This window comes from Martes martes, assembly GCF_963455335.1.
Source record: "Martes martes genome assembly, chromosome: 18".
NCBI classification, from domain to species: Eukaryota; Metazoa; Chordata; class Mammalia; order Carnivora; family Mustelidae; genus Martes; species Martes martes.
Window position 1 is genome coordinate 5,482,819 of NC_137906.1, and position 23,990 is coordinate 5,506,808.

A 23,990-nucleotide genomic window follows, 5' to 3' on the forward strand; every position below is an offset into this window, starting at 1 on the left:
CCCCACCTTGCGTGGCATCTGTAATCCTGGGGCGGGGGGGCTGGGTCCTGCTTAGGAGCCACCACTGCTCGATCCCAGGACCCCGAGATCATGACCTGAGCCAAAATCAAGAGTCGGACGCTTAACTGACTGCACCTGCCCAGGGCGCCCCAAAAGTCAACATTCTCATCCAGCCTCCCGCAGTCTGCCTCCTCTCCCCACCTCATCTCCTACCACTTCCCCCACCTGCTTCCTCCGACACCCTGGCAGGTGACCCCAGGGCCTTTGCAGTCGTTCTCTCTGCCTGCACTGCCCTTCCCTGGTGCCCCCCCACCCCCAGCTCACAATCTCCCCCTTTGAGTACTTCCCAGATGTCCTCCCTGAGGGCCCACCACCTAGTTCATGTTGCAACCCCCTAAAAATAACCGCAACCTCCCCCCATCTGCTTCCCCGCCTCCCCTGAGCGCACATCTGACACACTTTTACACTTGGTGCGTGATTCTCCGCAGCCACACCAGAATGGCGGCTCCGTGAGGCAGGATTTTCTTTTTTTTAAACTCGTGTTGAGCAAAAGCCCCGCACCCAGCCCAGCGGAGTGCCCAGCACCTGAGCTCCCAAAGGGGGAATGTCCCTCTCCCTGTGCCTGCGGCTGGCTTCAGGATAGGGCTGCCTGTCCCCTACTCCCACCTCCTACCACGAGGCCTCTTTTGTCCCCAGAGCTGTCCTTAGCAGGCTGGGAAGACCGAGTCCCCCGGGTCAACCACGTGCGCTGAGCCCCCCACGTCTGTGGCCCAGAGACGCGTTTATCGGCCAGCGAGAACGTCTGTTCTGCACGCTGGGGCCCCGGGACCCTTGGAGCCCGTCTCAGTCCAGCCCCAATAAAGGCACTGGTTGTTCCTGTGAGCTTGGGTGGTCCCAGCATGGGAACCAGGTTCAGCGTGGTTTTCTGGAATGTTGCAGAAGAGTCTGAAGCCTCCCCCCTCCCTTGAGCTGGGGAGCCCTCAGCCTAAGGAGCTCTAGGAACCACGGGGTCCCCCTCCCCAACCGGCAGGGCTCCGGGAGGACAGGGGCTGGGGACCACTAGCCCAGTCAGGGGCGGGATGGGCTGTGGGGACCCAGCGGGGTCCTCACGGGCCAGGAAAGGGTAGGGGCCTCCCGACCCGCCAGTGTTCCGGCCTCCCCTGCGCCGCGGGGCCTGGAAGAAAGGAGGCAGCGGGCCAAGAGCGCGGGGGCCTGGCAGCCCCGCCGGGCGTCTGCCCACAAAGGCCTCCAGGCCCCGCCCTGCAGATGCCAGCTCTCCCCGGGAAGGCAGCAGGGAGGCTGTTCCTGGAGCCTAATTAACAAAGAAAAGCAGAGATAATTAAGTGGAGAAACATGTGGCTGGCGCTGGGACGGGGATATCTTTAGAAACGCGAGAAAGGACGGCTTTATTTTGAGCTCTCAAGAGTGGGACAGCATCGGAAGCAGGGAGAGGGGGTGTGGGGGCCCCAGGGAAGGGGCGGTGGAGCCCGAGGAGCAGGTGTGCGTGTGCGACCACTCCGAGGAGGAAATGACCCTTGGGGGGCTAAAGGGAGGGGGTAGGGGACCGCGGAGGGGTCTAGAGACCGGGGGTCACTCATCCACCATCACGCAGCTCAGAAGTGGTGGCACCGGTTCCTGAGGGGGCCGGAGGGGACTCTCCACTGCCTCCCGCTTTGTCCCCGTCCCCTTCCGTCCTGTGCTGAGAGCAGCCCCATGCTGGCCCCCTTCTCCAGGAAGCCCACTGGCATAGCACCTGCTGAGTGGCAGGAAGCCCCCCTTCCCCACCCGCAAACAGGACCCCAGCCCTCTGCGTGAGGGGCCCTCGGCCCACCCCGCCACCCCGCCGCCGCGCTTCTGGGGCCGAGCTGGGAGTGTGCTGGTGGGTCCAGCAGGCTGACTCGTTTCCCTCAGCGGAATGCGACCGAACACCACTGCTCCTTCTAACGGCAGAGTTTAGGGAGCAGATGGTGTGGGGACTTCCGAGATAGAGCGAGGACCCCCCCACCCCCAGCCCTTGGAAACTTCAGCCCTGCCCTGCAGGGGTGCTGGGGCTCCGGCCGCGGGGGACGTCAGCGGAAGAGCTTGCCAAGGCCGGGTCTGCAGGGTCTAGTCCACGCTGCAAAGCCAGGCCTTCCAGGCCCTCCACGCTCCGCCTGGCCGGCCTCTCCGCCTCGCGCCGCCTCCCGTGCGCCCCCCGGCCACGGGCCACCCGCTCCTCCCCTCCCTGCCCTGGCCGTCCGCGTGGGTCCTTCCCGCTTTACAAGTAGGGAAACCGAGGCCCAGGCAGGCAAACCTGACTTGCTGGAGTCACACAGGAAGTCGGCAGCTCTGCTCTGTCTCCGGGACCCGGAGCCCCTGCTCTGGTCGGGGCGGAGGGGGAGTGGGGAGGAGGGGGGCTGCTTCTTGGTTTCTGGCTGAGGGTCCCCTGGAGCCGGCAGGGAGGGCCGCACCGCTGGGGGGGGGGGGCAGGGACCGGAGCAGAGGACGTGGGCCTGGGTCCCCGGGACCCTGCTTTTGCCCAGAGGGCGCTGGGGTTGGGCGGCTGGGCCTGTCCCTCGCTCGTGGTTCTCGTGGTTCCCGAACACCAGAGCGGGGCCCTGCAGAAGCTGGGAGCTGGGAGGCCCCGGGAAGTGATGAGCTGGGTGACCGCCTTGCCTCCGAGCCCTTCCAGGGCTCCCTCTCACCAGGCAGGGGACGGTGAAGCCAAAGGCGGCTCCCGCTGGGACGTGGCGGCTCCCATCTCCACTCAAATGCCCCCGGTGACGGGGAGTTCACCACCCAACAAGGCGCCCCCCCACCCCGTTTTTGTCACTGCAATTTGAGAATAGTTCTAGAATGTTGTTTTCTTGATCCCTCTTGTGTCTCCCAGAAGGGCCGCTCTCAGCTCTTCTTACCAGCAAATTCTTCCACTTCCTCCTCCCACCCCCCCTCCCCCTCTCTCTGTTTCTTCGCAGGCTCTTCTCCTGCAAGGTCTCCCAGAGGTCACTGTGCCCCCGGGCCCATCTCTGCGGGCGACTCACTGGCCTGAGTGGTGGCGGCAACCGCCACCTCCGTGCAGACCGTGCCCAGCCCCGTCGCCGCCTTGCGCTAAAACACCGATCGGGTCCCACCAAGTGTGACAGGCCCCTGGATGTCTCCCGGGGCCGGAGACCCAGCCTCGGGCCTGGGTACCACCATCGCTCTTCCAGAACTTTTGGCCCGGCCTCCCTCCCACACTTCGGCCACCTCTAGATCCTAGCACCACCCACCTCTGGGGCCTGCCGCCTCCCGCCTGGGGTCAGCCTCCTCAGCCCTCTCCTGGCTTCACCACCCCAGTTTTGCTTTTCCAATCCACCCCTGGTGGGCGGCAGCCTGGTTACCACGGTAACCGTAAGACAATGTGAAGCTGATCCTATCATTTCGTTGACTCAGAAAGCAAGCCTCCAGGGCCACCAGATAGAGAGCCTGAATCACCGGCAAAATTTCTGGCCCAGGCCTTTTCTAATTCTGGCCTCACTCTTTGCCCCCACCCCGCCCCGCCCCCTGCCCCGCCCAATATTTCCTGCTGAGGCTCCACAAGAGCCCAGACCTGGGTATGACTTGGGCCGCGGGCGAACCCAGGCTGCCGCTTGCAGCCTCAGTGTGCTCAGCTGTGAAATGGGCATGACCACAGCATCAACCCGACGGGCTTGAGAAGGGCTCCTTGTGGCCGTGTGAGAGGCCTTTCCTAGGTCTCCAGGGGGAGAAGGGCTGGTCTTCGCCGCAGGTGGCACTGAGCTCATGGCCTGGGGCTCAGGGACACCCACCCGGCTCCCATCACATTTCCTGGGGAGCAACGCATAGACAGACGCACCTTCCAAGCCCCCGGCCCTCCGTGCCTCGACGGCCACGTCTGAACCTCTTGGTCACCCACAGTGGCAGCCCCTCCATGGCAGCCCACATCAGGATGGACGGGACTGTCCCCTCCCATCTTTCTAGCCGTTGCCTCTAGGAACTGACTCCACCAGTCTCATCCACACTGGGACCCACAGCGTCGCCCCATCACTTTCCTGTCTCCCTAGGGGGAGTCAGCAGGGGCTCGGGCACCAGCTCTCAGCTCCCCTCTTCCACCCCTATTTCTCGGGGGGAGGGGGGCAGCGGTGTCCCTCCTTTTGCCCCTCCCACCCCCATCACTCATTTCTCTAGAATCACGCTGTGGTTCTTCTTACCTCTAAAACCCACTTCTGTCCCACTGCAGCCAGCAGACCTGCCCCATCTCTCTCCTGCCCCTGGTGCGATCCATTTCTCTACTCTCCGTCCCTCCTGAGTCGGCCGCACCACCCAGGTCCCCTCCCTGGAATGGCTCCTAACCCCGCTGCCCACGACCTCTGGGGGTTGCTCAACCCCATGGGCCAGTCTCAAGTCTCCCGTACGTGACCTTGTACGCAGCATCTGGCTCAGGCACTCGGCTTCGGGCCGCCTGTCTCTCCTCATCTCTCCAACACCTGAGTGTGGGAGGGCCCAGGGCTCACCCTTGGGCTCCTCCAAACTGTCCACACTCATCCCCATGGTGATCCAGCTTCACGACCAAAACACACGGCCCGCGGAATCGTCCCCACCCGCATGTCTCCAGTAGGATGCTCTCTCTTTGCTTTACAGATCTGCCTGTCCAACCCGGCCACTTGGGTGTCTCATGTGCCTGACACACCCCGACCCCTCTCGTCCTCCAGCTGTTCAGGACAAAATCTTTGGCTCACACCCCACGCTCAACTGCATCAGCAATCCTGCTAGACTTACGTCCAAAGTATGTCCAGGGCCTCAGGGCCTTTGCACTGACGCCCTCCCTAGACGCTTCACCTGGGATTTCTACATGGCTCAGACCCTCATTTCTTTCAGGTCTTAACTCCCGCTGGCCTATCTAAAACTGTCCCTTTGACAATCCTACCTGTGTTGTATGTCCCCATGGCATTCGTCACTATCAAATACCACGCTCTTTGTTGTTATTTATCTTCCCCATTAGAAAATAAGCTCCACGAGGGCAGAGACTTTGTCTATTTTGCATTCCTAGATTCTGCTTGGCACAAGGCAGGCCATACACACATACATTTAATATACATACATATTTTATATATATACAAACATGTACCTTTATATATATATTTAAAGTTTGAGAGAGAGAGAAAGCACACAAGCAGGAGGCAGGAGCAGGAGAGGGAGAAGCAGACTCCCTGCTGAGCAGGGAGCTCGCCGCAGACCCCAAGATCATGACCTCAAAAGAAGGCAGTCGTGCGCCCTTATATATAATTTTTTTAAAGTAATATCTACATCCGACGTGGGGCTCAAACTCACAACCCCGAGACCAAGGGCCGCACGCTCTTCTGACAATATATTTTTGTTGTACGGATACATAAACCCAAAGGATTAATTAACTGTGAACCTGAAGGGTGAGAGGCAGGGCCCATGTTATGGATGCTGGCAGCCAGGAGGGGGCAGCAAAGAGCCACCCAGCGCGGCTGAAAGCCCGGGGAGGCACCGGCACAAGCTGTGTGACCTCTAGCAGGTTTCTTAACCTCTCTGAAACTCACGTTCTTCCTGTAAGATTGGTTACTGGGGGAGACCCCGTGTGCTGCTATGGGAAGGCTTTGTGACTGGCCGGATCATGCGCACGATGTAGAGGTCAGGTGTCCACAGTATGAGGAGCTGTCCAATGTCCCCGGCTGGGGGACGGGACAGTAACTATGACGCAGCCTGACCGGGGAATGTCATCAGGCGCTTTAAAAAACATCAGAAAGTGGTTGTTTCCAGCGTGTGTGTACGTAAATTCATAGAAAGAACAACAGCGAGATGTAAAGTTAATAAGCTTGGGAAAAATCTGGAAGAAATGTATCATCCTAAAAACGAACAGCCATCTGGGCACTTAGATTTCTGTATGTTCCAAACTTCCACCATGGACACATAGTCTGCATGTCCCTTCAGGTTTTTATGACCTCCTAGAATGTTCTGCGGTTGTTCCTACGCCAGCCCCCTGGGCGGAGGGCCTCTCCTTCCTGGGTCACCGCTGCTGCTTCCCAGCATTACCCCAAAGAGCCTCTGCTGCCGTGCTGGTGTCCACAGCCGGGGGCCCCTCTGGGTCTGGCTCCAGGCTCACCCAGATCCCCTCCACAGCAAACACGCCCGCTGGGCTCTGTGGGGACCGGTGGCCTGAGGCTCCTGGAGCACATCTGTGCCCGAGAGCTGGATGCCCTGGGCTTTGAGGGACTCCGAGCGACTCCTAGTGCCGTCCCCAGGCACCTGCGTCCCAGCCCCACGGGCCCAGCCTCCCTGCTTTAACGCAGTTCAAGCCCACCGAGGCAGCCAGCAGCTCCAACAGTGTGGACCTCTCCTGGCCTCACTCGCTACGGCTCCTGAGCTCACGCCTGGGTCACCCGGGCCCACTGAAGCAGGACTAGAGTTCACACGGGTTCGAGCGCAGGGCCCGGCCCCACCGCCCTCTGCAGCCCCAGGCCTCTCCACCAGGCCCCTCCAGCCAGCATGCCGACCCCCTAGGGGTCTGCCAAGAGGTGGGCCCACGGCTCCCCCCACCACCAGAGCCCCGAAATCCCACTCCCTGTCCTCTGAGACTCAGTCCAAGTCCATCATTAGCCAGGTGCCTTGCCAACACTCAGCAGGAGAAACGGCTACTAGACACTGGGGGGGAGACTGAGGCCCGGAGGGCAGATGTGATGTACCCAGTTGGGATAACGCTAAAGGCCTCTGGTATCATCTCTTTTGCCCCAGAACAAAGCTGGCTCAGGAATGGCCATACCCTCGCCCCACTCTGGCCCAGCCCACGAGTGTAGGAAGCATCATGAACGCCCCAGGTCTAACGACCCATTTATCTTTAAAGTGTCATTTTCTTTAGAATTCACTTGTCTCGGATGGTTCTTGTTAGGAAAGGCTTCTGTGGGAGCCTTTGCTAAATCACCTAGAAAATCCCAGAGCTAACCTTAACAGGCCTCCCCTTCCCAAGCCCCACAGCCCCGCACCTCCCCACCGCACCCGTGATCTGCCCTCCCCCACCGCCCGTCCCGCCCATGGACCAGGCCCTTCCCCAGTCACTGGTCTGCTCGCACTCAAACTCTCTGTGGTAGGAAGTGGCTACACGGGCGGGCTTCTTAGAAGGTTCCAGGCCCTGGGGGAGCCTCCACGGGGAGGAGCAAGGGGCATCTCTCCAACCTTCTGCATGGACAATTGTCCATGACGTCTTGTAGGCACCAATGGGGACACATGAGAGTCAAGACTTGGTGGCCCCGTGACCCTAACTCTTGGCACTGTGAAGCCTTCTGAAACCTGGACACCAGCCCAGGGAAAAGGGGAAGAAAATGGACTCCGATTCTCCCACTACGCAATGCGGCCCTTCCGTAGAAATCTGGTTTAATTTTACATGTCTTGCACTTGAGTTTCTGCTCCGTATTTCCGGAAGAGGACGGAAGGAACAGGAAAGTGTCTTGACGGCCCTGCTATGCCCAGGATAAGGCCTGTGTCTTTGCCATGACACGCCACATCCTCCAGGCCATGCTGGTTTCAACTCTGCCCCTGCCCCTGCCCCCAGCCACGGCCCTCGATGTCCCCTGTGTGCCTTCGCTTGGGCTGGGCCCTGCGTCTGTACCACATGCTGTTCTCCTCGTCTCCGAGGCCCAGCACAATGCCACCTCCTCCAGGAAGCCTTCCTAAACCCCAGGAACAACCGCTGCCACCGCCCCCCCCGGACTGAGCACTACCCGTCACTGCCAGCCCGGGCCGAATGATGCACCACCGTCTCACTCAAGCGTCAGGATGAAGCCCCCAGGACAGCAGGGGGAAAACAGCCCTCCACAGCCCGCCCGTCACTGCCCACCATTTACCCAATTCCGATCACGTAAGGAGGCAGGTACGCCTTTCCCCATCACACAGATGAGCAAGCAGAGGCTCGCGGATGTGAAATAAGGTGCCCAAGGTCACACGGTCAGTACGGGGGGTGGGGCAGGGATTTGAACTCAGGTCTGTCTGAACACCAGCCTGGGCTTTCCCACGGTCCACAGTCCACGCGGTCCACGTGCTGCCACCGGCCCCCAACCCACACCTGCCATTCATATGCCCTGGGCACCCGCGTCCGGTTCAGCCCACCTTCCTCCAGACTACGGCACCTGCCGACGTCCCGCCTCCCCCAGACACCTGAGCTCCCGCTCCGGTTCTCCCGGGGACCCCAGGAGCTGGTCTGTGTCAGGCTTCGGCGACTGTCTGCTGGAGGGCTTGGGGACAGGCTGTGACCTCTAGTGAGCTCTCGGAGGCCCCCGCGAGCCTGGACACCTTCCCCGCGCAGCGTGACACGTGGCATGAGTAAGCTGTCCCGGCCCTTCCCGGGGGCCACCCAGCCTGGGATGCCAGTGCCTGGAAAGGCGCCGGCGGGTCCATCCCTGGGCGCTGGGCCAAGGGCCACTTTCCCATCTCGTCTTCCAGGCAGCCTGCCACCCTCGTCCACACCACATGGGCAGAGAAAGCATTTCCCAGGGCTCTCTCCGTGCACGGAGGAGCCAGAGCACAGGCCGAGGGGTGGGTGGACAGGCTGAATGGCCCGGAGACGTCAGGAAGCTCCTCTAACTGCCAGTGGGCCACCGGGCTCCCTGGGCTCGAGAGACTTGTCAGCGGGATGGCCCAGCCCTGTGGTCTGCGGGAAGGTCGCCGGCGGACCTCTGCCCCGCCGTGTTCCTCCGCGAAGCCTGACTTTCCTCTGCTCGGCGGCTGCTGAGTTACGGACCACCCGCATCATGGGGCCCGCCTGCCTGCCCCGAGCCAGGCTTTGGACCCAACAGTCCCTTCAGTAGAGGTGGGCATCCGGGCGAGTCACTGATGTTCCCTTGGCCTCCGTTTCCTCCTCCGTAAAAAGGTCACAGGGCAAAGCCTTGTAGCTCAGGTCAGGTGTCAGAACTGAATTCCTTTCCTGCTCGGCAAGCTCCTTAACGATCGTGTCTGCCCTCCACCCCGGGGGCAGCTACATGCTCAGGCCCCCACGGGGACCCTGCCTTCTGGAAGGAGGGGCTGGGAGCACACAGACGCTCCGTGCATTTCTGCTCTCCCTCTGCATCTTCTGGGATGGGGCCTGGGCCTGGGCAAGGCCGCAAGGCTTCCCGTCTCTCCATGCACAGGCTCTGGGGTCAAGAATTCAGCACAGGCAGTGTCAGCCCTGGAGACCCTGCGCAGCCCAGAGGGCTCCCGAGGCAGTCATGTTGCCCCCGCAGGGACGGGGACAGTCTCTGCTCATTCAGGGTTTTCTGGTCTTTTTTTTTTTTGTAATCTCTATGTCCAACAGGGGGTTTGAACTCACAACCCCAAGATCAAGGGTCACGGGCTCTACCGACGGAGCCGGCCAGGGGCCCCTCTCCTTCAGGCCTTGGGAGGGCCAGGACACAGCCCACGGAGGAAATGGAGGCAGCGGCAGCCTTGAAAGGTGGCCAGGAGAGACAGCTCGCCACCTGAGGCCGGGGAAGCACTCACCCAAGTCTGGGGGTCCTTATGCAGAAACCCCTCCCTCTGCGATTACGAACCACCCGCCACTAAGCTCACCCCCACACTGAGGTCAACCAGGCCCCTTCATCAGGCGCGGAGGGCACGGACCCGGCCAGCCCCTCCCTCCCGCACCCTGGCCGGGTGAACACGCGAGTCACCGCGCCCCGCCGTCCCCCTTTTCTCGGCCCGAGGTTCCGGTGTGGCCTTCCTCCTCCCGCCTGGGGCCGGTGCCCAGAGGAGGTGGGAGAGCAGAAGGGCAGGGCCTGGCGTCCCCCAGGAAGCCGGGGCTCCGGCCTCTGGCCCCCAGCACGGCGGCCGGCCTCCCACGCCAAGCGGCCCCCCCACAGCCAGCGCCTCTTACCAGGCTTTGGGATGAGTCCTTGGAAAGGCCTGGAAGAGAAACGGAGATGGGAGTATCAGGGGGGAGCCTGGGCGCTCTGCAGACATGTCTGGGGCCCACACCACACGGGCTGCCTCGGGAGGGCATTTTAACAAGCTGCCTGGGGACTCGTTGCTCGGGCCGGACACGGTGACAGTGTGGCAGTGTGCTGTGCCGGAGGGTGACCGGGGCCTCCTGCTGGCTCCACGACCCCAGGCAAATCACTTGCCTCCCTGTCCTCCCCTCCAAAGCAGGCCGACCGCCTCTCCCAGGGGCTGGGAGGGCAGTGAGTGGGAGCTGCGGGCGGGTCGGGTAGGAGATGACAGGAAGGCCACCGCTCTGCTGTGGGGGCTGACGTGGGGTTCCCTGCACCCTGGCTGGCCTGCAGTCACCCTTCTGCACCCCCTCCCCCAACCCGGGACCCAGGGTGGCACCGGAGAGCAGAACGAGGCAGGACCAGATCATGTGAAAGGCTCAGGGCTCTGCTTCTACTGGTCTGGCCTCCTCACCCTTCCCCCGAGTACCTGGTGACCGTGAACTTGATCTTGTCAGCCACGGCGAGGATCCTCTCCAGGTTCTGGGAGCCAAAGGTGCAGGGCTTTCGAAATGGGATTCCCGGGGGGAGCCCCTCGATGATCACTGAGCCGGGGTTACTCTTGATCCGCTTGTAGGGGACCTGGACGGGGTACTTGATGCCCAGGGCCTCTCCTGCGGAAGATGGATGGAGTGTGTGTGGTCAGGAGCCAGAGCAGGCCTGGCGTGTGGACGCGGGGGTGCAAACGTGATGGGAAGGCGTGCGTGTGGGGTTGGGGCGGGTAAGCAGGCTGGCGTGTAGCCCCATGGGAAGGGACGATCGGTGCGGGGCTGGGAGTTAGGGGGCGGGTCGTGCAGGGGTGCCGAGTGTGTCCGGGTGGGCTGAGGAACAGGCAGGCACATGAGGCTTCAGCCACGGGGAGGACAGTGGCTCAGGTACCTTGGTATCTCCACGGGGAGGATGGGACCTGTGGGCGTGGCTGGCCCTTCCCTATAACGCCTGACCCTCCGTCGGCAACCCCGGGACCTGCCCCACCCGAGGGCAGACTGCATTCGGGGTCCCTCCTGGTCAGAGGGAAGGAACTCCCTGCCATCCGTCCAAGGGGCTCACTGAGCGCGCCATCCCCTGCGTTGGCAGGGGGGATGACGTGTCTTTTCTACGAGGACACGATGCAGAAATCTCCACCTGGCTCAGTGTGAGGAGCTGAGCCTTCTCTGGGCAAGGAACTGGTTTTTATCTCAAGGATACAGGGACTGGTAACACCGGGCTCATTTCCCTTTTTGCTCTGGCTCCCAGGAAACTCAGAGCCTCATCTGTCATCTGTATCCACCACTTACAGAATCTCGGTGGCTTCCTAGGATCCCTGACTTCTGGCCATCGTTCCAGCCTATTTTTGTTTTTTTCATTGAGATATAATTTCCATACCATAAAGCTGACCATTTTAAAGTGTATGATCCAGGGGTTTCCAGAGCACACACGAGGTTGTTCAAGTCTCACCACCAGCTAGTTCCAGGACACATTCATCACTCCGGGGAGAAACCCTGCGGCCATCAGCGGGCTCTCCCCGTCGCGCGTCCCCGAGCCCTGGCGACTGCTTCTACTCTATCCTGATGGATCTGCAGCCCGTTTTTAATTCTTTATCCTGACTGTGCTGCTGACAAGGTCATATGCGATGGCTACGAGATCCTTTTTGAGATGACAAAATAATTGGACACACAGGAAATTTTATACCCGTGATCCATCAAGGGGGGCAGCGCTGTCTCCACTTCTTACCTCTCTGCCGGCCCTTGCTATAATGACGGATGGCCTCCGTGTGGCCAAATCCAGCAGACACCCGCCCTTCTCTCGACACAGTTCGGCACAGATGACCACGCTCCCCTCCCTGAAGCCCTCTCCTTGATGTCCATGACCCTGTACTTTCCAGATTTCCACTCTTTCCGGTCACTCTGCTCCTGCCTAGACCTGACCTCTAAATACCAGGGCTCCTTGGCCTTGGTCTGGGTCCTTTTTTGCTGCTCTGCCCCCCTGGCCTAAACAGTCGACTGGATCCCCACTTGCCTATGGGTCTTGCAAGACATCCAAGATGGCACCCATCCTCCCCTGTCAGGCTTCCCCTCCTTGGTGAGGGCGCTGCCCCTTCTCTCGAGCTGACTGTGTGGGTGTCCACCTGTCAAGCCCATGCTCTAACCCTGCCTCTCTCCCTTGTCACCCTGATAGGTCCCGATCACCCAGTGAGCATGCGGTGTTTCCCTGCCATAGGGACTGGATGAGGAATGGGCATGTGACTCAGTGGGGGCCAATGAGAAACAAGGGAGGGGCTCAAGGAATTCCAGGAAAAAACCCCCTGCTCTCTGGAGAAAGCCTGTGAGAGAGCCAGCCCTCTCCTTCCTTCCTCAGGGTGTAGGTGGGATAGTGCAACCTGCTGTGGCCATTTTGCCACCAAAAGGGAAGCCAGCCTGAGACTGATGTCCATCCGGTGGAAAGACACCAAGGAGATCTTGGAACTGCTGGATCCAGCGGATCCTGAAGGCAGATCTACTGCTGGAATTTCCAGGCTGTGAGCTCTGGCCGATGATACTGCCCAGAGACAGCTGCACCAACATTCCTCCCAACCCACAGGCTCCTTTTAGTGTCATTGTCGACACTCCCTCATGGAGAAATGGACCTATGTCCCCTCCTCTTGACCCCAGGCAGGACTTCGTAATCACCTCCACCAAAAGAGGACTGTGGAGGCTCTCAAAGGCGACGGCTCCCCCCTGGCTGGCAAATCCAGCCACCTTGGAGTCGCTGGACTGGGGAGTCCACGTGGGGAGATGGCATGGAAACAGGGACAGAGGCCTGAGCAGCCCCGCTCATCCCGTGCCAGCTCTTTCCCCGGCCCAGCGGTCACACGTGAGCAAGGAGCTGTCAAGGTGACCCCAGCTTCAGTCACCTTCCAACTACGACCCCAGGCCAGACTCTGAAGGACAGCCACCCCGAACCGCTCCTAGACGCCTGACTCACGGACACCACGAGGAAGAATAATGGCCACTGTTCTTTAGGCGGCTCGGTCTGGCCAGGTCTGGTCTGTGGTCCTAGGAGCTGAGCCAGGAGCCAACCAACACCCTTGGCTGGGGCAGCCGGAGTGTTTGTTTTTGTTACTTGAGGCCATAAAGCACCTGAACCACATGGGCCTGTTTTCTTCAAGTCAAACTCAATGGGAGGCCTTGGGTCCCTCCACCGCCCTGCTCCCCACCAGCTGGGCACCTCCGACTCGACCTCTGTAGCCTGCGTCCGCTCCATCCATCGTCCTCCGGCACCCCTGCCGGGCTCCGGCCAGCCTGTCGTCGCTCGGGCTCTGAGCCGGTCGCCCAGCCCTGCCCTCTTGCCCCCGTTCACCTTCCTCGTGGGCAGCCAGGAAGACACTTTAAAACTAGAGTGCTTTCTGTCGCTTGAGTCCTCTCAACGAAACACAAAAGCGAGACCATCGTTCCTTCGAAGGGCCTAGGGGACGGGATCTGTGTCCTGGCCGCCTCTACAGGGCCCCGCGCCTCCAGCCCCACATCCCTACTTCAGCCTCCCCGCCCTTCCGAGGACAAGCCCCAGGGCCTTTGCACATGCTATTACCTTAGCTGGCCTGCCCTTCCTTCTCTGCGAGATGAACTCCTTACCCACCCTTCAGTTCTTTCTTTAAAGAGGCCTCCCTGGCTCCCTCCCTAATCCAAGTTAGTCTCTCCTGACCAGCTTTGCTCTTTTCCTGTGATATCGTAGAATAGGCCCTTGTCGTTATCAGATTCTGTGCGTAGTGACTGAAGATCTGTCTCACCTCCCTGGCCTACGGGGGCCCAAGAGGGCAGGGTCTCTGTTTCCTTCACTGCTGTTTCCCCAGTGTCTGGCACATAGTAGGCGCACAAGAAATGTCTGTGAATGAGTCACTGGTTTTCCCAGAAGTGACCACCGCTACGAGCAGGAAGTTCCCGCCTCTCCTCCCATGGCGGGCGGGCGGGCTGCCCTCCCCCCTGCCCGGGCACCCCGGGGCTCACCGTATTTCTTATTGAACAGATCCTGGACTTGCTCCCTCAGCGTGTTGGCGATGTCGATGCGTGACAGTCGAGCGTCATAATTTTCTGCAAAGGGAGAAACGATTCTGGGTCGGGCTGTTAAATTAAAAGGCACTTGGGGACTTTTAAGGGATGTGATTTTCTAAGGATGGGGAGGTCCCTCTCGGGCAGTTATCAGACCCTCAGAGTGGGCCCCTCAGAGTCCCTCAGAAGGAACATCTAGACGGAGACGTGTTTTCTGGAAGGACGCACACAGTTGTGCCAACAGCCATGAGTGGGGAAATGAAGTTAACTGTTGGCATTTGAAAACCACCAAAGCAGTACATAAGCCTGGGAGACGAGAGGCCCCACGAGCGGGGGGCAGGTTCTGGGGTTCTGGGGGGCCGGTGGGGAGGGCCACCCCAGGTCACTCCCTCAGCTGGGGGCACTGTCTAAGGAGCCCACGTGCCAGCCATGCCATGACCTCGAGAGACTGCAGCCTGGCACTGCCTGGGGACAGAGGAAGGGGAGGGAAGGGTCCCCAAGGCGGCTCGGGTGGGCAGGTGTGGTGAGGACCCCTGTCTGCTGTGAGGCCACGAGGAGCCGCGGGTGGGCCGGCAGCCAGGGGGTCCCTCACGGCAGCCACTGCCAGCTGCCCGGGAGGCAGCAGAGCGAGCGACAGGGCAGGGAGAGCCACCCCTCTGGGATCTGGGTACCACCTCTGGGCGCCCCGCTCTCTGGGCTGGCCCTTCCTGTCGCTGGTCTCGCTGACCTCTCTCCCTCTCCTCTGAGCCCCAGGGACCAGCTGGGGGCCACTGGGGAACGACCTGGCCTCGGGGACGCGTGGCCACCCCCTGGAGCTGTCCCCCCCCCGACGCGGACCTCCTGCTTCTGTCTCTCCTGCCTGCCCACCTGCCCTGCAAGCTTCTCCTACCTTCCATCCATCCTTCTCCCTGCCTCTCCGCCCTTCCTGGCCCAGCAACGTTCTCCTCCAGAGACCCCCCCCGCCCCGCGGGGCCCTCGCCCGCCTTTGGCGTCAGGCCTTCAGGAGACGCTGACGGCCCGATGCAGAGCGGGCCGGACGGACAGTGGGCCAAGTCCTGCGCCCCGCCGCCCCCCAGGCCCTCCTGGAGCCTCTTCCTCCTGGCCCACCTGCCAGCCGGCCTCATTCAGACCCCCAGGCCCCGGGGCCGGGGGCCAGCCCCTCCCCCGCCCCCAGTCTGGCCCTCCAAACCCAAGCCAGGTCGAGGTCATGGCGCTGGGACGGCTGACCCCATCCTGAGCTGCAACCTTACCTTGAAAACCCTGTCTCTTCAGGCTCTCGTCCACAAGAGGGTCCCCGGAATCCCTCTCTGGGGGCGGGGGAGGGGGAGAGAAGCCAGGGTGAGCAGCCAGCTCCGGGGACCCCCGGAGGGAGGTGGTATCTTTGGGTGGGGAAACCCGACAGGGAGGGCGGCGGGGGGCGCCGGGAGGCGGGACTAGGCTAGAGGAAGGATGAGGGATGGGGGCAGAACTGGGACCCCTCCCACAGCCGGCTGGCGCCTCGCCCGTGACCCTGCCCCGGGTACCTTGGCTGTCCGTGATGGGCTCTTTGACTCCCTCGGTGAGCAGCTCGGGCCTGGAAAACACCCCAGAAGGGACAATCGCTGAGGCCCCTCCAGGCCTCCCTGTATAGGCCCTCCCAGCTCTGGGGTCCCCCATCCCTTCCCTCCTCCACCTGAGCCCCCACACCTGTCCTGCAGACCCACGCCTGAGACTGGGGGGCTCTGAGGACCGAGCCCAGAGGGACGGCGGCCCGGCCCAGACCCAGGGGATGCTGCCCTCGGTTCTGGGAGCGCTGCCCACGGGGCCGGGGTGAAGCAGAGAAGCGGGCAGGGCCGACCACGTGGCAAGATCTCGGAGGGGCAGACATGGTTCGGGGTTTCTGGGGGACACCTCAGAGCTGTCATGTCACTCGGAGTCGGGACCTTGAGGACCAACCCCCGCTTTCCACTCACAGCTGTATCGTGAGGCCACACAAAGCCCTTCCCAGACGTCCGGTGCCCTCTTGACGTGCTGGAGGCGCGACCTCTTTCCATCGCCCCATTTACCGGGTGAGTAAGGTGAGTGGTGAGTTGAGAAGGTGAGTGAGGTGCCCAAGGCCACGCAACAGGAAAGGGCAGGGGTCCCTCAAGGCTTGGTCCGCTCCTGACTCGCACGGGGGACAGTGGGGATGCCAGTCTCTACTTTCTGGGCCTCAGTTTCCCCACAAGGAGAAGGGGGAGAGGGAGTGTGTGTGTGGAGGGTTCTACACGCAGTCTGAGGCCTTTCCCAGCTCCTGAGGCCGTGCTCCAGGCCGGGGCTGTGCCTCCTCCCTCCTCCCTCGGGCCCTGTGAGCCCAGCTCTGGGCAGATACCCAGGTGCCAGGTTCCTGCTGCCAGGAGAGGCACCAAGTCCTCATTCACTGGCCCCCTGGCCTGGGGGAGGCATATGCCCTGAGCGTCTGGCCTTTGGTCTCCCTTCTAGGCCCGCTCTCCTCTGCGCCACTGCTCGGCTACACCGTGACGGGGAGCTCATTACCTCTCCGGCAGCCTCACCCACAGACCCTAGTCCAGCACCCCTGTCCTGCGACACCCTTCAGGAGATCTGAAGGAGTGGTTCGGCTACCGGTCCCACTCCATCGTCCCCTGTCCGCCTTCCTCTGGCTGCGTGGCCCCCCCAATGCCCTCAACCTGCCACAGATTCCAGACCACGCCTCCCTCTCTTAGAGCGGACAGGCCTACCCTAGCTCGACAAGTCTGCGGGGAAACAGGGCACTTAGAGTCAATACTATGTAATAACGAGCTTCGTCCTGGTCCCTGTGTCCTGGGACATAACCTCTCACCTTTGGTATTTCTTGAGGGGCAGGAATATCCGAGTTCTTATTCCTGGTGGGACCCTGGGATCACACCTAAGTTTATGTTACTGAGGTGACTTGGGATTCTGGAACCCAGACCCTGCGATCAGAGGACTGGGGCTTTAAGTCACCTGATGTCCGCCCACCCTCCTGATTTCTGGGGTGGGGAGGGGGCCCCAGACGGAGCTCAGTCACACAGCCAATGACCCAAGCAAGCGTGAATCCCAGTAAAGACTGTGGGCACGGAAGCTCGGTGCTCGAGGGTGACATGTCCTGATACCGTGGGGACCTTGACTTCCACGTCTCTGTCTGGCTCGTCTTGATTACAGAATCCTTGATATAAAACTGTTAACGGTAATACAGCGCTTTCCTGAGTTCCGTGAAGTGTTTTAGCTAGTTACTGAGCCCCGGGAAGGATTCCGAGACCGCTGCTCAGAAGCGTGGGTGGCCCAGGGAACCCTGAACTTGCAGCCGGGGCCTGCTAACGCCCGGTGGTCGTTACCGGAACGCGCGGCAGCACCGCACGACCTCCACCTCCACCACGACCTCCCTGGGTAGCCATCCCCATCCGTGTGAATCCACGCATGATTTTCAACTTCCAAAGGGTTTCTTAACTTCAGATAACTGAATGAAAGCAAGGGCCCCTCCCCCCAGGAGGCACAGAAGATGAGGCTCAGTGGGTTAAGCCTCTGCCTTCGGCTCAGGTCATGATCCCAGGTCCTGGGATCGAGCCCCATATCAGGCTCTCTGCTCGTGGGGAGCCTGCTTCCTCCTCTCTCTCTCTCCCTGCCTCTCTGCCTGCTTGTGATCTCTCTCTGTCAAGTAAATAAAGAAAATGTTAAAAAAAAGAAAGAAAGAAAGAAAGAAAGAGTGACAATCAGGGAGTGATGTCTCCCGTAGGAGTTTCTCACACACATGAACACGCAGCTGACCGTTCAACACGGGTGTGAACTACGCGGGCCGACGTACAGGCATGGTTTCCTCGATACGGGACTGTAAATGCATTTTCTCTCCTTTATAGTTTCTTTTCACGTTTCCTTTTTCCTAGTTTACTCTATTGTAATAACACAGTACGTTACATACGTAATATATAAAAGACGTGTCAATCGACTGTGTTATCGGTAAGGCTTTTGGGCAACAGTAGGTTATCAGGAGTTAAGAGGGTTTTTTCCTTCTTTGAAGATTGATTTATTTATTTTAGAGAGAAGGGAAGGGGCAGAGGGAGAGAAGGAATCTCAAGCAGACCCACCATCAAGCGTGTAGCCCGACACGGGGCTCGATCCCAGGACTCCGGGATCATGACCGGAGCCGAAGGCAGACGCTCAACCCACTGAGCCCCCCAGGTGCCCCTACTCTGCTTACAGTAGACACACAATGTTACGTTCGTTTCAGGTCTAAGTAGCTAAGTTTGTGGGGAGTCAGAAGTTATACGTGAATTTTCAACTACAAAGGGGCTCGGGGGGGCAGCACTCCTAACCTCCATATGGTGCCAGGGTAGATTTTATTTATTTGTTTGACAGAGAAAGACACAATGAGACAGTGAACACAAGCAGGGGGAGAGGGAGAGGGAGAAGCAGGCTTCCCGCTGAGCAGGGAGCCTGATGTGGGGCTCGATCCCAGGACCCTGGGATCATGACCTGAGCCAAAGGCCGATGCTTAATGACTGAGCCACCCAGGCACCCTGGGTCAATTCTATATTTTTACAGGCTGAACTGTGTCTCCTCCAAATTTCATATGTCAAAGCCCTGACCTTGGAATGTGCCTATATCTGGAGATGGGGTCTTTAAACAGGTGGTTAAAATTCAATGAGGACAAGAGAGGGGCCCTCATTCCGGGCCGGGTGCCCTTCTAAGAAGGGGAGATTAGGTCCCATGGAAAGAGACACCAGGGATGTGTGCACACGGAGGAAAGGCCACTTAGGAGGCACGGTGAAGGGGACTGGCGTCGGGAGAGGCCAAACCTGCCAGCACTTTGACCCTGGACGTCCAGCCCCCAGAACGGTAAGAAATATGTTTCCGTTGTGTAAGCCGCTCCTATCCGTGACGCCTCGTTACAGAAGTCCCGTCAGGCCAGTATGCGCGTGCACATGTGTATATAGGAGATCGATGCATATCCCTATTGAAATGGAACTTACGTGCCGCAACATTCAGTCTCGAAGTACGCCCATCCCTGGTTTTCAGTACACTCAGGCAGTAGCGGATACAGCTGTGCTTCTACCTGATCCCAGAACACTTACGTCACCCCTGCCCAAAGGTGCCCTTCTCTAAAGTAGGATCAGTGATGAGCAGCTCTTTTGTGCCAAATATCCCTAACAGTATTTTCTGCTGGTTTTTATTTTATTTTTTTAATTAAAAATTTTTTAAGATTTTATTTATTTATTTGACAGACAGAGATCACAAGTAGTCAGAGAGGCAGGCGGGGGCAGGGCGGGGGGAGCAGGCTCCCCGCTGAGCAGAGATCCCGATGCGGGACTCGATCCCAGGACCCTGAGATCATGACCTGAGCTGAAGGCAGAGGCTTTAACCCACTGAGCCACCCAGGTGCCCCATAGTTTTTATTTTTTAAATTTAATTTCATTTTTCTGCTGGACTTTATTTTTTTTTTTAAAGATTCTATTTATTTATTTGACAGACAGAGATCACAAGTAGGCAGAGAGGCAGGCAGAGAGAAAAGAGGGGAAGCAGGCTCTCCGCTGAGCAGAGAGCCCGATGTGGGGCTCGATCCCTGGACCCTGGGATCATGACCTGAGCCGAAGGCAGAGGCTTAACCCGCTGAGCCACCCAGGCGCCCATCTGCTGGACTTTAAAATGAGAAATAACAAAATACACGAAGGGCCCAAATCTCTCAGAATCACCCAGCGAGGCCACTCCCTTCCCCCACCAAACACCGCGCCCGGCAAAGCTTATGCGTTTTCCTACGTGAGTCCTCGTCCTTGCCTGGCTTTCCGGAGGCTGGAGTCCGTGAAACTTACTCTTTAAAATGGATCTATTTTTAAAGACACGAGATCCTCATCCAGGCAACCACACGAATGAATCTCAAAAGCTAAGTGAGAGAAGCCAACTCAAAAGGCAGCAGCCGAATCACGGCACCTGTAGAACGTTCTGGAAAAGGCAAAGTGACGGCAGAAGAGAGATCGGCGGTCGCCAAGGCACACAAGGGAAGGTTTGGGGGGGACAGGGCTGTCCCGTATCTTTTCATCTTTTTTAAATTAAATTAAATTTTTACTGATTTATTTTAGATCATGTTATGTTAGTCACCATACAGTACATCCTGAGACTGGCCCGTATCTTCAGGGCGGTGGCGGTTATAGGAAGCATGAGCTCGTCAACGTTTAAACGGGTATGTATAACACCTAAAACCGGGGCGTTTTACTGAATGTCATTAAATAAATCCGATGTTAGGAAAAAAAAAAAAAAGCCATCTGGATGGGGTACTTCGAGCGTGCCCGGCCCTTCGCTGAGCCGTGACCTCCACTGTCACTCCGGGACGTGCTACGGCGCTTCCCGGTTATCAGCCCCTGAGAGCAAGCTGCCCAAGGTCACGGGGAAGAGCGCGAGGTCCGGACTCGGACCCAGGAGGCGGCCTCTCAAGTCCGCCGGAGAGTCCCCGGGCTAACCCGCCTCCCTTTCTTTTTTTTTTTTTTTTTTAAGATTTATTTATTTATTTATTTGACAGAGGTCACAAGTAGGCAGAGAGGCAGGCAGAGAGAGAGAGAGGAGGAAGCAGGCTTCCCGCTGAGCAGAGAGCCCGATGTGGGGCTCGATCCCAGGACCCTGAGATCATGACCTGAGCCGAAGGCAGAGGCTTTAACCCACTGAGCCACCCAGGCGCCCCCCCGCCTCCCTTTCTAAGTATAAAGTGGTGTGAAAAAAATGCTCGTGAGCACAGGAGAGGGAAGCTGTGCCTTCACTGAACGATGAGAGAAAGGTCAGCCCACGAGGCGATGCGTGACCTTGGCTCCTGCCGCCGGGCCGCCCGAGTGCTTCTGATTCTTGGTTTGGAGGACAGATGAGGCAGGCGGCCCCCAAGTGGCATGTCCCCCCTGAATCTGGATGTTCAGGACATTCCGCTCCCAACGTCCTGTCCCCGCCCCAACCTCTCCCATGAGCAGGGGGGTGAGTCCCATTATCCACTTGCCACCCCTGCTGTCCCCGGAAGGCCCCAGGCCCCGCAGGCACAACAGACATCTGACCCCACTCCAGATCGTGGCCTTCACCTGCACCCCCCCATCTCAGAGAATGGCATCACTGCCACCCCAGGTGCTCAGCCTCGACCCCGAGCCATTCAGAACCCCCTTTCTGGCACACCCCATATCCGATGTGTCAGCGAATTCTGACAGCCCATCTTCAGAACACTGCCTGAAAGTGACTTCTCACCGCGCCGCCAGCCTATCGCGGGGCCAGAGCAAAGCATCCTCCTTGGTCCTTGCTTCCGCCCTGCCCACAACCCCAAGGTCCCCTATCTCACAGCAGAAAAAAAAAAAAGACCAGATCATGTCATATTCTCCTTGGACTCTTTCAGTGAGTTCTCGTTAAATGTAAAATAAAATCCAAACTCTTGCAGCCAGGCCGAGACCCTCCGTGATCCGGCCCCTGCTCCCTCCTGGGCTTTACCACCCTTCCCTCGGTCACTGTGCACAGCCATACCAGTGTATCACGGGTCTTCAAACACGCAACCATGCCCTGCCCCAGGACCTTTGCACCTGCCCTTCCCTCTGCCTAAATGCTCTCTCACCAGATATCGATATGCCTCGTGATTAGATAGGTTCCTCCTGCCCCTCTCTGCTCCCAGACCCCAGGTTCTAGCATTTATCTCTCCCTGACATTATATGGTAGTCTTAGCCCACAAAACGGGCCAACTCAAGACATGTTAGCTGCGGGAAGGAACCCCAGGTGCATTATTTGAGTCTCTTGGAGCACCCTCGTCCTTGTTCCTCCTGGTGCAAACCAGGGCCCCGGGGGGACAGTGCCTGGCCCCACGCCCCATCACTCGCCATGAAGGTATGCCATGAATCTCCCAATTTGGGGGCCACTGCCATCAGCAGCACCCCGACGCCCCCGGCCCTGGATACCCACACACGCCCAGAGAACGTGCAGAACGGTCCAGGAGAGGAAGCCGGCGGGCAGATTCCCATTCCATGTGGAGACCAACGGGCGGGTTGCTTTGGGTCCGGCAGGCCCAGGCAGGGTCCGGGCAACCTCCCGCCGGCCCAACTGGGGCCAAACCCTACCTAACACCCCACTGCTCCAAAACACCAAAGAAGCCTGCCCCGAGGTGAAGACAGAGATGGTGCTCTGGCGCTCCTCCCCGGCGCTGGGCCCGCCCCCCACCGCGGACACGGCCAGGCTCACCTCTTGATGACGAACTGGATGCTGTTGCTCGCCTCCAGGATCTTGCGGAGCTTGGCGATCCCGAAGCAGTTGGGCCTGCGGAGGGAGATGCCTTCAGGCAGCCCCACCACAAACAGCTCCTCGGGGTACATCAGGAACTTGGAGTAGGGCACCTTGACGGGCTCCGAGATGCCAATGGCCTTGGCTGCGGAGACACGGCTGCTGTAGGGCCATCCGGGACTACGGGGGCCACAAGCCCCGGCTCCAGCCTCCCGCGTCTGTGCGGGGGTGGGGGTGGGGAAGCAGGTGCCAGGGCTCCCTCGAGAGTCAGTGCTGAGTTGACTCCCCCCAACCCTGAGAGGTGGGTACCGTGACCCCAGTCTGCGGGTAAGAGACCGGGAGTTTAGAGGGGATGGGACACGAGGACGCGAGCTTCGTGAGTTGGGAGAACGTGCGTGAAGCCTCCGGCCAGTGCCCAGCAAACCACTGGGGCCTAATAAACGAACAGCCTCCCCTGCCTGCCCCGCCCCCATCCTCTTTCCCGGACTCTCGAGTGGGAAAGGTCTTGCTGGTATGTGTCCTCCTGAGGACCCCAAAGGAGGGTGTCCGTGAGGGCAGAGGGACAGCTACGGCGGTGGACAGAACAGGTTCTCCAACCCGAGGCCAAGGCCGACTGCGAGTGGGCAGGTGGCAAAGGCCAGGGCCGCGTGGCAGGAGGAATGGTTTCCCTGGGTGTCCCTATCCCCTTCCCAGTGGGCCCTGGCCCGTCGGTCCCCTCCCTGCCTTGTCCCAGGGCAGGGAGCAGGGGGGACCCAAAGTCCCTCAGCAAACAGGGCCGCTGCAGGGAGAGTGCGCTGCCCCGGGCCCCGGCCGGCTCCTGGCTCACCGTATCGCGTGTTGAAAAGCAGTTCCACCTGCTTCCGCAAGGGCCGGATCACGTCACCGTGGCCGTCTGGAAGGCAAAAGGCAGCCTGCTGGGCCTCCCCGGGGGCAGCAGGACCCCGCTTCACAGCACATGTCCCAGCTCTGCCAGTGCCAAGAAGGACCCTGCATTGGGACCTTGGAATGGGGGAAGGCCGGGGCCGTGGTGGTAGCAGGAAAGCTATTTCCTCAGAAATGGCACCCCCAGACGGGTCCACAATTTCTGAACTCAGATGTCTGCTTCTAAAACCAGGTCTAGGGGCGCCTGGGTGGCTCAGTGGGTTAAGCCTCTGCCTTCAGCTCAGTCATGATCCCAGGGTCCTGGGATCGAGCCCCGCATCGGGCTCTCTGCTCAGCGGGGAGCCTGCTTCCTCCTCTCTCTCTCTCTCTGCCTGCCTGTGATCTCTGTCAAATAAATAAATAAAATCTTAAAAAAAAATAAAAAAAATAAAACCAGGTCTAAGGTATAAAGATTTGGAAGATTCTGCAGCCTAAGCGGAACCACAGATCTTTCGAAGTGTGTGTCATTCTAGACCGGCTCAGGAAGTGACTCAGCCAGTGGGTGAGCGGCAAGCCGGCACACTGAGTACGCTGCCACCAGGTGGCGGTGGACTTTTCAACCTCCCCCACACGGAGGTCAGGCCGGGTTGAGGGAAAGGACCCTTCTCTCCTCGCACACCCACTCCCATTCCATTCCGGGGGGCAGGTCCTCCCAAGAGGAAAGAGACCCATCCCCACTTGGACCTCTCTTCCTGCTCAACTCTCACTCAGCAGGAAGCGAAGGAGCGCTGTTCCTGAGAATGAGTAGGGCTGTTGGACACAAAGCCAATTTTGTGCTTTCCCGCCTCAATACAACTTGCTCGGACTCCAGACTTAAAACCTTTGTGAAGCTGTGCGTGTCTAAAAATAAAGATGGAAAATGCTCTGTATCTCCCTTACCAGAAAGAGC

The 23,990-nt window shown here is 59.6% G+C and overlaps 1 protein-coding gene across 1 annotated transcript in view; it reads right to left on the bottom strand.

The window, feature by feature from the left end:
• Positions 1–23,990, bottom strand: part of GTF2IRD1 (GTF2I repeat domain containing 1) — a gene marked incomplete at its 5' end in the record, with an annotated part of 99,934 nt that overhangs the window by 15,044 nt on the left and 60,900 nt on the right. Inside the window, 7 exons of the mRNA XM_080830411.1 lie at positions 9,845–9,873; positions 10,387–10,570; positions 13,919–14,002; positions 15,211–15,267; positions 15,484–15,533; positions 22,142–22,325; positions 23,007–23,072. Of these exons, the coding sequence (XP_080686537.1) occupies positions 9,845–9,873; positions 10,387–10,570; positions 13,919–14,002; positions 15,211–15,267; positions 15,484–15,533; positions 22,142–22,325; positions 23,007–23,072 (654 nt within the window). The remainder of the gene's footprint in view (positions 1–9,844; positions 9,874–10,386; positions 10,571–13,918; positions 14,003–15,210; positions 15,268–15,483; positions 15,534–22,141; positions 22,326–23,006; positions 23,073–23,990) is intronic.